This window comes from Crotalus tigris, unplaced genomic scaffold, assembly GCF_016545835.1.
Source record: "Crotalus tigris isolate CLP2741 ecotype Arizona unplaced genomic scaffold, ASM1654583v1 scf7180000018432.44079421565:4894166, whole genome shotgun sequence".
Classification (NCBI taxonomy): Eukaryota; Metazoa; Chordata; class Lepidosauria; order Squamata; family Viperidae; genus Crotalus; species Crotalus tigris.
In genome coordinates this window covers 4,133,098-4,144,894 of record NW_024096999.1, presented here as the reverse complement: position 1 = coordinate 4,144,894, position 11,797 = coordinate 4,133,098, and the positions used below count along the sequence as shown (strand labels likewise).

The following is an 11,797-nucleotide window of genomic DNA, read 5'->3' as shown; positions in this document are numbered from 1 at the left end:
GCTTTCGTTCCCAGTAGCTTTAGGTCCTTTGCAAAGCTAGCCAGTTGCATCAGCCTCTGGTCCTATAGGCTGCAAACCCAGACAGCACACAGTAACCAGGTTTAAAGCATTACCCACAGGTGCATAACTGGAACTCAGCCTGACTCCAGTTGAGACCTTCAGGGTTTTTTGGGGGGAGGGGGGTGTAGAATGGGAATATAGCTCCCATTGCCTCCTCAGCCCGGTCACCTTTGGTTGTTGACCGGGCAATCTGAATTAGCAGGTGCAGATCTGCTCCCACCCCATCTTTGCAAAAAAAACAAAAACAAACCTCAAAACTTTTTCAACAAAGGTCCAGCGCACCTGAATCTCTCTGTGTTGCTTCTACGCCCCCAAAGCGATCCTGGCAGCCGAGCTGGGAATCACCCCTACCACCTTCCCCCCCCCCCACTGCCCCATGGCTCCTAGGGGGCGTGTCTACCAGAGGGGCGGGTCTCTATAAATATCCCCCCCCCCTCACCTACGTTCCTTTCGGGGAGGCATCATCCCGCGGGCTCGGAGGTGGTCCGGCCAGGCTCAGTCCTCCATGGCGCTCAGGAAGCAGCTGGAAGACGCCAAGAAGCGCAGCGCCGACTCCGGAGTCGAACCGGATCGGAACGTCTTGAGCAAAGAGCAAAGGCACCAGCGGATCAGCCTCTTTCTGCAGGATTTCGACCACCAAGGTGAGGCTTCAAGAAAGGGGCGCATCCCGTTGTGGTCCTTCCTTCCTTCCTTCCTTCCTTCCTTCCTTCCTTCCTTCCTTCCTTCCTTCCTTCCTTCCTTCCTTCCTTCCTTCCCACGTTTGTCTCCCTGAACGGGGGAGGGGTGTTCTTCCATCTTTCCCCAACCAAAGATCTTCAGACATTCTGTTGGACTACAAGAACCATTATGCTGAGACCTGGGATTCATGGGAGTTAAGCGTCTGACATCCCATAAGTTGGCAGGAGAAGTTAGGAGACGGTGTGATGCCCTCATGCTAAACTACAAGATACTATAGTTGGTTTTGGCTTCACACCGTGTGAGAACTTCATCCCTTTGATTAGTAGTGGTATTTATGGATTATCCTTGGGGAGAGCCTTGCCCATTGTGGTTTATTCAGTAACCCTCATTGGTGGTGCAAGTTGTTCTGGGTGTCAATTGGCTGACCCTAATGAGGCTAGCTTTGCGTTTGCACCTTGCCATCCTCCCCATCAATTTCCCCAATTACTTTGGAGAAAGTAATTGACACCCTTTTCATTCTCTGCTTCTCTATGGAGTCCTTGGTGCTCTCTGAGCTTGGCGGTTTTCATCTGGGTAACAAAACATCTGCAAGCAAATAAAACCACGTTCGGAGAGCCTCAAGGACCTCACAGGTTCAACCCTGAGCTCCATAGAGAGAAGGGGTGTCCAACCTTGGCAACCTTAAGGCTTGTGGACTTCAACTTCCAGCACACCTGGCTGGGGAATTCTGGGAATTGAAGTCCACAGGTCTTTCAGTTGCCAAGGCTGGACACCCCTGATAGACGGTATGCTCTTCTATTGACACCTGCTTCTCTGTTCAAGCAAAGGAACACCTGCAAGAGATGAAGAAGGAGCTGGCTTCACTTCTCCAGATGGCTGAGAAAGCCTTCAGAGTGGAGTTGCTGGCTCTGCCCCCAGCCATGAGAAAAATGAAGAGGAAAGACTTGTTGGGTGAGCCCTGGGCCCTGCTGCCCACTTTGCTTTCTCCCTTCTCCTAGCCCAGGTGTTTCTTCTCCTGACCTGTAAGCTTGCAGTCCCTACTTTGTTGTTGGTCTTCCTGAGAACCCTTCCATATCTACGAGTTCAGACAAAGTGGCATAAGAGGAAGGAACTCTTTCCCCCCATACCTCAAGGCGGTGTACTCTTTTCACCCTGGCCCACAGAGAGAAAGGGAGAGTGACTGGTGAAAGCCAACCAGACTTTCCATGGTTGAAGGTCTACCTGAACTCCATGGACTCGTCGAACTTTTTTTTTTTATTTAGCGGATGGGACGTTGTCACTGTTTTCTTCCTGGGTGTCTTTTGATTTCCCATTCTTAACTCTAGCCCCCAAATTTACTATCCCTGCTTAACTTTTTGAGATCAAGCTAAAAGCAGCTAAATATGGCTGCATCTCCAGAAGTTGCTAAATTCCAACTTCTAGCAATCTTTGCTGCTACTGGCCTGCTTGGATGCAGATCCTGAGAATTGTGATCCGGCTCCAGATATTTCTGATCTGTAGGATGCAAGTCACTTTTGTGAGTTGGCAGCCAGCTGCTTTGGCATAATGGTTTAATCTCTGTCTTCCAGATCTAAAAGAGGAAGATGCAGCTGCAGCAACAGCTGTTGCCACTCTGGAGAAAGTAAGTATCTGCAAAGAGTCCGTTGTATCAAAGTATATTAAAACATTGAATGGGAATAGTATGTTGTATCTATACCAATAGGGAGATCTCTGATAGGTTGATGGGGATGGAATTAGTTCTTCTATTTATATACTATTAAAACTCTCTTGTCTGTAACTTTAACTGGACGAATCGGTGCATCATAGAACAATTTTTGAACCAAGATACCTCCAATGGGCTAACTTACAGAAGGCACCCAAAATCCAGGACTCATAATTCCTGTGGAATCGAAATTTGGCAAAATATTTTATGGTGTAAAATTGCCGTAAGGATTTGAGACATAATGCACAATGAACAAAAAGTTTTCTGGTGGTTGACATTAGAAGCTCTGCGCTTGTTGGAGGCATGGAGAAGTCTGGTGAGGAAATGTCTCTGAAACGCACACGCAAGGGAGTCATGGATAACATCTGTATCTGTTGGGATTTTTTTCCAGATATAGAACTATTAGCAGGATACTGAAACCTTATTTCTGATTATTTTATATAGCTAGAAATGGATGAGTTGTGCCTAATCTGGACGAAGGGATCTCTAGGATGCTAGTCTTAATTTTTTCCCTTTTCTCCCCATCGCCTCTAAAGAGCAACTGTGGCATTGGAAACCTGCACAGTCCCAGATTAATAAGGACAAACAGCAAACGAGGTAAATCTGAAAGTGCTCTTCCCAAGCTCTTCTGTACTGATCCTTTTGGGAGCTGAAGGGAGTAATGGTGTCTAAGACATCTGGAAAGCATCAAAGTCTGCTTGATTCTAGTTTCTACAGCTTGGACACCTACCAGATAAATGGACCTCAGTTTCTTGACTTCTCGGTCAAGTTCTACTTGCTGAGAAGTTCTAGAGATTGTGGGAATGCCAGGAGCTACTTTAAAGGGGGATCAAGGTGGCGCACCCAGCTCCTTTTGAACCCATTTTGCCATAGTTGTGATGAAAAATGGCTGGTTATTAGGGCCATGCATATGTCAAAGGATTAGCTACTGAATCCCTAAGGTCTAAACTTTCCTGTTATGTCATTTCTGTATTTACTTGTACCTGCTCTTAGTCTCCTAACTCTTGACCCAAATGTCCTTTACAGTTAAAGTCACCACAATTGTGGAATATAAGGAAGCAAAAGAGGACCAGGGGACACAAAGCAAGAAAACATCTCAGAAGGTAGGTGGGAAAAAGGATAATGATCTGTTCTGTTTTCTTGAGCCTGTTTTCTTTGCAAGTTTGAAGGCACCTTTGTCTGCACCAGGTTTGTATTTCATTCCCCCAAAGTTGCTTTGGATTTAATGCCATGCCAATAAGATATATATATATACCTTATTATTATTCTTATTTTTTTGCAGATATTTAAAACCAAGTCACTGACTTCTGCCATCACAGATAAAAAGGGTATTCTCTGCAGGTAAGAGCGGATCAATGCTTTTAATTCATACTGTATTTAAAGATGAAGGCAATTTGTCCACTGAGAGGGATTGATAAAAAGATGGCACCACTGGTTAGCTGAGACGCTGGACAATATTCCAGGGGCGAGGATGAGTGCTTAGCAGTATCGGGTGTCCAAAATGGGTGGGGGGGAATCCTCTTATGGGAAAAACCTCGGTAACGAACCAGTAAGAAATGAGCATGGCTTGATTGCCAAAGGTGCAGTGGACTTTTCTGCAGAGGAGTGAAAATATGGAAAAGAGACTGGTGGATGGATAATCAGAATTTGCTCTGGACTGGAATGTTTTCTTGGAGCACTTGTCTGTATCATAAGCAGAGTCAGGCCCAGGCTCTTTTTTTTTTTTTTAAATTTTAGTGGAGAAGACCTTTAAGCATCAAGCTGTTGGAAATTAACCTAGCTGGAATAGTCTTAAAGCAGTTGAAGGCTGGGAGCTCCTTTAGCAAAAGCAAGTGGATCAGTGAAGAAGTTATGGGTTGCTTCCAAGAATCCTTTTTTTTTTTGTTTGTTTGTTTCAAGGAAAGAATAAAGTCAGCTGCTGTTTCTCAGGACTGCACAGAATAGTTTTTCTTCCAACATTTTAGGCCTTCATCAATTGCATCTTAGCTATATTTGCAGGGGTGTGTGAACAGGAGCAGTTATAGGAAGAAATATTGTGTGTGTGTGTGTGTGTGTAATTATTCAAGACGGTGTCTTCCATCAGGTCTGCATCTGTATGTTCCACTCCAAACATGAGACGCATTGAGCGATCAGCTTCTCTGCGTGAGCCGCCGAGATCTACTCCCAGGTTCACCAGCTCAGGCTCTAAAAGGTCAATACTGCTGGGTTTTTTAAAAGGGTAGATTCTTGACACTCTTATACCACTAATTGGACTTCTCCAGAGAAGGTGGATGTCTGCCTACGGCTTTCTTCCAGAGTGGAAGGGCTCTCCACCTATCCTTGAGTCGGCACAAAATGACCGCAGCGTGAAACAGATTGTTCTCACTGCGGATCCTTACCCTGCTTGCTTTGCTTCTCTGTCAAGTCACTGCAGCACCCCAACCTCTCTCCAAGAGGATGAGCCTAAGGAACTATCCATGTCTGGAAGCTATCCTTAGATCAGTGATGGCGAACCTTTTAGACACCGAGTGCCCAAAAACTGCCCTGCCCCCACTTCCGCTTGCCCGCCTCCCTGTCCTACTCCGCCAGCCCGCAGGGCCACCTACCACCTCCATGGCCCGTCGCAGATCACCCAGGCGGCCCTGCAGTGCCATGGCAGCCACGCCCTCCACCTGCACCCCACAGCATCATCTGGGTGCGACAGGGTGCAAGGGTGGAGTCTTGTCCTCACTGCCCGGCTATGTCCTTGGCTGGGCTACTGCGCGCGGACCACGGCCAGGGGCGATTCTCCTCCAGGTGGCTGCTGGGGAGGAGGGGGCCGCGGGAGAGGTGGGGCTGGGGCAACGGCACGCGTGCCCATAGAGAGGGCCCAGAGTGCCACCTCTGGCACGTGTGCCATAGGTTCGCCACCGCTGCCTTAGATGCTGTCAAAATGGATGAGGTGTGCAGCACCAGTTTAACTAGGGGTGCCCTAAGCCCATTTCACCCATGGAGAAGACGAAGGCAATGTCAGAAACTAAGCGATTGTCAGGGCATGTTTGTGTTGTTAGGGACGAGAGAGGAAAACGCCCTGGGTCTTCTGAATGGATTGGTGCTGGACCATTTCTCCAGTTGCAGCTCTCTAGAGGTCCTTGAGAAAGTTGCCCTCTGGATGTTCAGATGACCCTCTTCTTGCCTGTTCTTGGGACCTTGGGGAGCAAGTGATCTGATGGCAGTGCCCTGACAGCTTGGAAATAGGAACAAAGACATGGCTGCTTTAATGAACAGACTCTTTAAAGCTGCTGTATTTTTTTAAAAAACCCTCTGAAGCTGTCTACCTGCTTGTGTGTATTTGTATATATAGAGAGCTGGGCAGTCAATAAATTTAAATTCTGTCTCTCTGCCCATCTACCTACCTATGCATGGATATATATGTACACACATTTAATTTTGATACCTGCAGCCTGATTTTTTTGAAGATGAATATTTCAAAGACTCAAAGCAATCTCTTTGTCTACCCTCCCCCCCATTTTCTTTTGCTAGATTTGCACAGAGGGGGCTCTCCACGGGAAACTCTGAGAGAACTCAGACTTCCAGTCTTCGCAGTTCTTCGATGCCGCCTGAACGATCCCTTCCTTTTATCAACATACCTCTGAGCGATGGGCAGGTAAGGGCTTTGTCTATAGCGGAACTGGCTTCGCTTGATGGGTGTATGTATACGTAGATGTACATACATCTCCAGGATCTAGTTATTGTGTGTTAAGAAGCTGCATGAATCTGGTCATCACGGAAATAGGATGGCGAAAAAGACAGACTTCACTGTGAGGTCAGTAGCAATTATTTCAAGATGCTTAGGAATAAAATCGGCATTACTAAGGGAAGGCCCTGGAGTTTTGAAGTCATTGGGGTGGAAATAAGACCACAAAACATCTAGCAACATGAAAGGGGAAAAATATATATGAAATCAGATGTATTATTTGCTGTGCAGATGATCCTCAAGTTATGACAATTGGGACCAACATGTTGCTAAGCAAGGCGGTCAGTAAATGACTCACACCCAATTTTACCACTTTTTTTGCTGCCATCATTAAGTGAATTACTGCAGTTGTTAAATGAATCATGTCATTCAGCGAATTAGGCTTTCCACATTGACTGCTTGTTGGGATGCTGCTACCATCATAAAATACAGGCTAATTGTCAGGCACCTGAATGTTGATCACGTGACTGTTAGAAGCTGCAACAATCATAAATGTGAGGACTGGATATATTTTTTTTAGCACCATCATAACTTTGGTTGCTAAAGGAAAGTTGAGGAGTCACCCTAGGTGCATTCCAAATGACATCTTTTTGCATTGTTTCAGACTCTTTGCTCATCTGGTGATGACATCCAAAACATTGATGTGCAGCTGTTAAATAATGACACTGTCCAGCACATCCACACCCTGGTGGTAAGTGTTGAAAGTGAAGTATTTTGAGAAATGGCTAGCTGCCTCCCACATCCATATTTGTTGGAGAATTTGGAGTTTCCCTCTTCAGAAAACTTTTCTCCAGCTCTTGACTCTGCTCAGTTCTGAGCTGGTCTGAATCCCTTCTCTTTCCCAATTGGTGAAAAGTAGGAGTTGGCAAAACTTTTTTAGCCAGAAGGTCTAAAGAGAACATTGAGAGTTTGTATTGGATACTCTCACACAAGGGTTGCTATAGGTCAGCGGTTCTCAACCTATGGGTCGCTCGATCAACCATTTTTCGGGGGTATATATCGGGGGTATAAATGGCGGGGGTATAAATGGCGACCCGCCATTTTTCGCGGCGCCGTGCACGCGCGCCACCACGGGGGCGCGCCGCGCACACGCGTCACGCATGGGGGCAGCGCCGTGCACGCGTGCCGCGCATGGGGGGTGTTGCGCATGGGGGTGCCGCGCATGCACGCCGTCACGCATGCGCACCGCGCATGGGGGCGCGCATTGGGGCCCCACCCCCATGCGCACGGTACCGCGCATGCACAGAACGTTTGTGTGACGGGGGTCGCCGTCACACAAACGTTGAGAAGCACTGCTATAGGTAGACACTGGCAATTTTGCAAAATGGCAGCTGGACTGAATTTGGCCAATTGGAAAACGTTTGTTCCCTTGGAGACAAAGTATTCCCTATTCTTATTTAGAATGGAAATTAAATCATTGAACTGGAATGATCCACGCTGTGGATCTAAGAAGTGAGACTTGCAAGACTGATCAATTCTATGCCATCACGTCACTGATTCTTAGTGAACACAGACAGACTTTTTCCAGGATGAATAGACTTGTAGCCTTCATTAGAAATAAATGACATGAAGGATAATCATTTTGCTAAAATCAGCTTTCCATTTTGTTTGGACATAAAATTACATTTGTTGTTGTTAGTTGCAAAGTCGTGTCCGACCCATCGCGACTCCATGAACAAAGTTCCTCCAGGCCTTCCTGTCCTCTACCATCTTCTGGAGTCCATTTAAGCTCACGCCTTTGCTTCAGTGACTCCATCCAGCCACCTCCTTCTCTGTCGTCCCCTTCTTCTATTGCCCTCCATCTTTCTCAGCATTAGGCTCTTCTCCAGTGAGTCCTTCCTTCTCATTAGATGGCCAAAGTAGTTGAGTTTCAGTTTCAGGATCTGGCCTTCTAAAGAGCAGTCGGGGTTGATCTCTTCTAGGACTGACCAGTTTGATCGCCTTGCAGTCCAGGGGACTCACAGGAGTCTTCTCCAGCACAATTCAAAGGCCTCAATTCTTTTGCACCCAGCCTTTCTTATGGTCCAACTTTCACAGCCATACATTGCAACTGGGAAAACCATGGCCTTGACTATACGTATTTTTGTTGACAGGGTGATGTCTCTGCTTTTTAGTATGCTGTCTAGATTTGCCATAGCTTTCCTCCCCAGGAGCAAGCGTCTTTTAATTTCTTGGCTGCAGTCCCCATCTGTAGTGATTTTGGAGTCCAGGAAGATAAAATCTGTCACTACCTCCATTTCTTCCCCATCTATTTTCCAGGAATTGAGAGGGACGGATGCCATGATCTTGGTTTTCTTAATGTTACGTTTCAAGCCAACTTTTGCACTCTCCTTCTTCACCCGCATCAAGAGGCTCTTTAGTTCCTCTTCACTTTCTGCCATTAGAGTGGTATCATCCGCATATCTTAGGTTGGTATTTCTTCCGGCAATCTTAATTCCAACATTTGTTTCATGTAGCCCTGCCTTTTTCATAATGTGATCTGCATATAAATTAAATAGGCAGGGCGACAGAATACAGCCTTGCCAGACTCCTTTCCCAATTTTGAATCAATCAGTGGTTCCGTGTCCAGTTCTCACTGTTGCTTCTTAACCTGCATATAGGTTTCTCAAGAGACAAATAAGATGGTCTGGTACTCCCATCTCTTTAAGAACTTGCCACAATTTGTTGTGATCCACACAATCAAAGGCTTTAGCATAGTCAATGAAGCAGAAGTAGGTGTTTTTCTGGAACTCCCTAGCTTTCTCCATGATCCAGCGTATGTTGGTAATTTGATCTCTAGTTCCTCTGCCTCTTCGAAATCCTGCCTGTACTTCTGGAAGTTCTTGATCCACATACTGCTGGAGTCTAGCTTGTAGGATTTTAAGCATAACTTTACTTGCATGTGAAATGAGTGCAATGGTGCAATAGTTTGATTGTTCTTTGGCATTACCTTTCTTTGGAATTGGAATGTAAACTGACCTTTTCCAATCCTGTGGCCACTGTTGAGTTTTCCAAATTTGCTGGCAAATTGAGTGTAGCACTTTTACTGCATCGTCTTTTAAGATTTTGAATAGCTCAGCTGGAATACTGTCACCTCCACTAGCTTTGTTGTTGCTCAGTTTTCCTAAGGCCCATTTCACTTCACATTCTAAGATATCTGGCTCGAGGTCAGTGATCACCCCATCATGGTTATCAGGGATGCTAAGCTTGTTCTTGTATAGTTCTTCTGTGTAATTTTGCCACCTCTTCTTAATCTCTTCTGCCTGTTAGGTCCCTGCCATTTTGGTCCTTTATCATGCCCATCTTTGCATGAAACGTTCCCTTCACATCTCCAATTTTTTTGAAGAGATCTCTAGTTCTCCCCATTCTATTGTTTTCTTCTATTTCTTTGCACTGTTCATTTAAGAGGGCATTCTTATTTCTTCTAGCTATTCTCTGGAATTCTGCATTTAATTGGGTGTATCTTTCTCTTTTTCCCTTGCCTTTAGCTTCCCTTTTTTCCTCAGCTATTTGCAAAGCTTCCTCAGACAGCCATTTTGCTTTCTTGCATTTCTTTTTCTTTGGGATGGTTTTAGTTGCTACCTCTTGTACGATGTTGCGAACCTCCATCCATAGTTCTTCAGGTACTCTATCAGATCTAATTCCTTAAATCTATTTGTCACCTCTACTGTATATTCATCAGGAATATGATTTAGTCCTAAATTTTGCAACAAGAAGCTCATGATCTGAGCCACAGCCAGCTCCTGATCTTGTTTTTACATTGCCTTCACATAAAATCCATTAAATAAAAATCCACAAAAAGCAGGAATAACCACCGAAATGATGTTTAGCTTTCTAAGGAGATTCTTACATGAACTGCCTTTTCCTTCCTCAGAACCAGCTGACAGCCCTTTGTGGAAAAGCAACAGTTAAGTAAAGTTGAAGAAATGGATGGCAGCTTTTCCTGTATTTCCTTCATATAAAGAAACTCCTGGATGCATTTAAAGCAGCAGGCAATTGGTTTTAAGGATTTATTGCTTATTAAACTTTGTATATTTCTCATCTAGAAACACTTGGTGACTTGACACTTGAAGGAAACGTTCTTAGTGGGAGAATGAAAGTAAAATGTTGATTGGCCTTCATTCCCCCAGATTTCAATTTATGCCTGTATGTAGACATGAAACATAATTAGTGAATTTAGCTAAAGGTTTATTGAAACATTTGAAACTGACCTTCCATTAGAATTAAAAACTGAAGAATGCACTTCACAGTTCTGAGTAGGTTTAGCATTTGTCACCTTGATAATCAAGTTATGAAATTGCCCGATTCCTGGCATAATCTTATAGCGAGCATGCATATAACAAAGTTTGGTGAAGGTATATTCCCTCCTGGTCAAAAATAAATGGTAGTGCATCTAGAGCAGTGGTTCTCAACCTGTGGGTCAGGATCTCAATTGGGGTCAAATGACCATTTCACGGGGGTCGCCAAACAACGCAGTCCGCCATTCCCCCCCCCCCTTTTCCTTAGCTGTGCTACTCCCTTTTATTCTATTGGCTTCTGAAAGCCAATAGAATAGACTCTCTTGAATAGTCTAATTCTATTGGCTTTCAAAAGCCAATAGGAATTGTCCAGGCTGTCTCTGCCCTGCTGAGCCCGCCAAAAGTCCCATTCTGCAAACGGTGCTGCACCCGTTGAGTAGTCCTCGACTTACGACCGGTTGAGTAGTCCTCAACTTACGACCGGTTGGGGGGGGTCGCGGCAGTAAAAAGGTTGAGAACCACTGATCTAGAGAGCCCCAAAGATCTGCATTTTTTAGTCTTTTGAGAATGGCTCTTAACAATTCAGGAAAATCCCAATATGATCTTATCAAAGAAGAATAGCTAACCATCAGAAATCAACCTGCATACTCCAACTGTATCATGGTAGTACTACATTCGGTGCCTTAGCTAGTTTTTAAAAGTTGGTTAGAGACATGCTATACAGTCCTTAGCTTACAACCTTGTTTAGTGACCAACGTCACAGAGATATCACATAGGATATATACCTTGTAAAAATAAGAGAAATCCCTTTCCCAAGATGGGACATCCACGAAGGGGGTAGAAATATTGTAGAAGCTCAGATCTGGAGGGGGGTACATATCTGTATCTCCCTGCTCTGAGAACTTAAGACACAATTAAAGTAGATGCAATTCTGGAAAATTACTGTCTCTTGATAGAGTACTTGTAATTATTATATTATAATATAATAATATTATATTATATTATTATATTATATCTGTGGCTTTTGAGGTTGACTCTGTCTCCATGATTAGATTTTTAGGAGCATCGTAGGGTAGAGCTTTTTGTGCCACTTTAGCTCAGATCCTAAGGGAAGGGCGGAGAGGTAAAAGGGAATAGTGGTCAGCAGCTATGTTTACCCTTTGAATTACCTCTCAAACCTCTATTTGTTCTGGTTACAAGGCAATCACAACTGCAAATAATTGATGAGAGTTTATGGTTGACCTCTATGAATCTTCAAGAACTTTGTTTGCATTATAGAAATATTTATAAGCATTTTAGGCTTCGAGACTTTTAAACTGACCTCACGCAGACACACTTCGTCTTCAACTGTGCAAGTCACAGACAGCTTTTCAAGGGGTATATGAATGTTTGCAATGGGGATACCGGCTTCTGTGACAGCTTTCT

General features: G+C 44.7%; 1 protein-coding gene across 1 annotated transcript; it reads left to right on the top strand.

Moving 5' to 3' along the window:
• Positions 1 to 516: 516 nt before the first annotated feature.
• Positions 517 to 10,183, top strand: LOC120312152 (borealin-2-like). Its single transcript, XM_039352475.1, has 10 exons — positions 517 to 701; positions 1,561 to 1,689; positions 2,307 to 2,359; positions 2,977 to 3,037; positions 3,467 to 3,543; positions 3,723 to 3,781; positions 4,524 to 4,631; positions 5,942 to 6,065; positions 6,760 to 6,846; positions 10,009 to 10,183. The coding sequence occupies exons 1-10, from the start codon at positions 566 to 568 to the stop codon at positions 10,048 to 10,050; spliced, it is 876 nt and encodes a 291-aa protein (XP_039208409.1). The 5' UTR covers positions 517 to 565; the 3' UTR covers positions 10,051 to 10,183.
• The last annotated feature ends 1,614 nt before the right edge of the window (positions 10,184 to 11,797 follow it).

What these genes read in the sequence shown, in the direction of transcription:
- LOC120312152 (XM_039352475.1), top strand. Translation starts at nt 566, where the DNA reads ATGGCGCTCAGGAAGCAGCTGGAAGACGCCAAGAAGCGCAGCGCCGAC. An exon ending in AAAAAGGGTATTCTCTGCAG is followed by an intron (nt 3,782 to 4,523) that starts GTAAGAGCGGAT and finishes GTCTTCCATCAG; the next exon opens with GTCTGCATCTGTATGTTCCA. An exon ending in TACCTCTGAGCGATGGGCAG is followed by an intron (nt 6,066 to 6,759) that starts GTAAGGGCTTTG and finishes GCATTGTTTCAG; the next exon opens with ACTCTTTGCTCATCTGGTGA.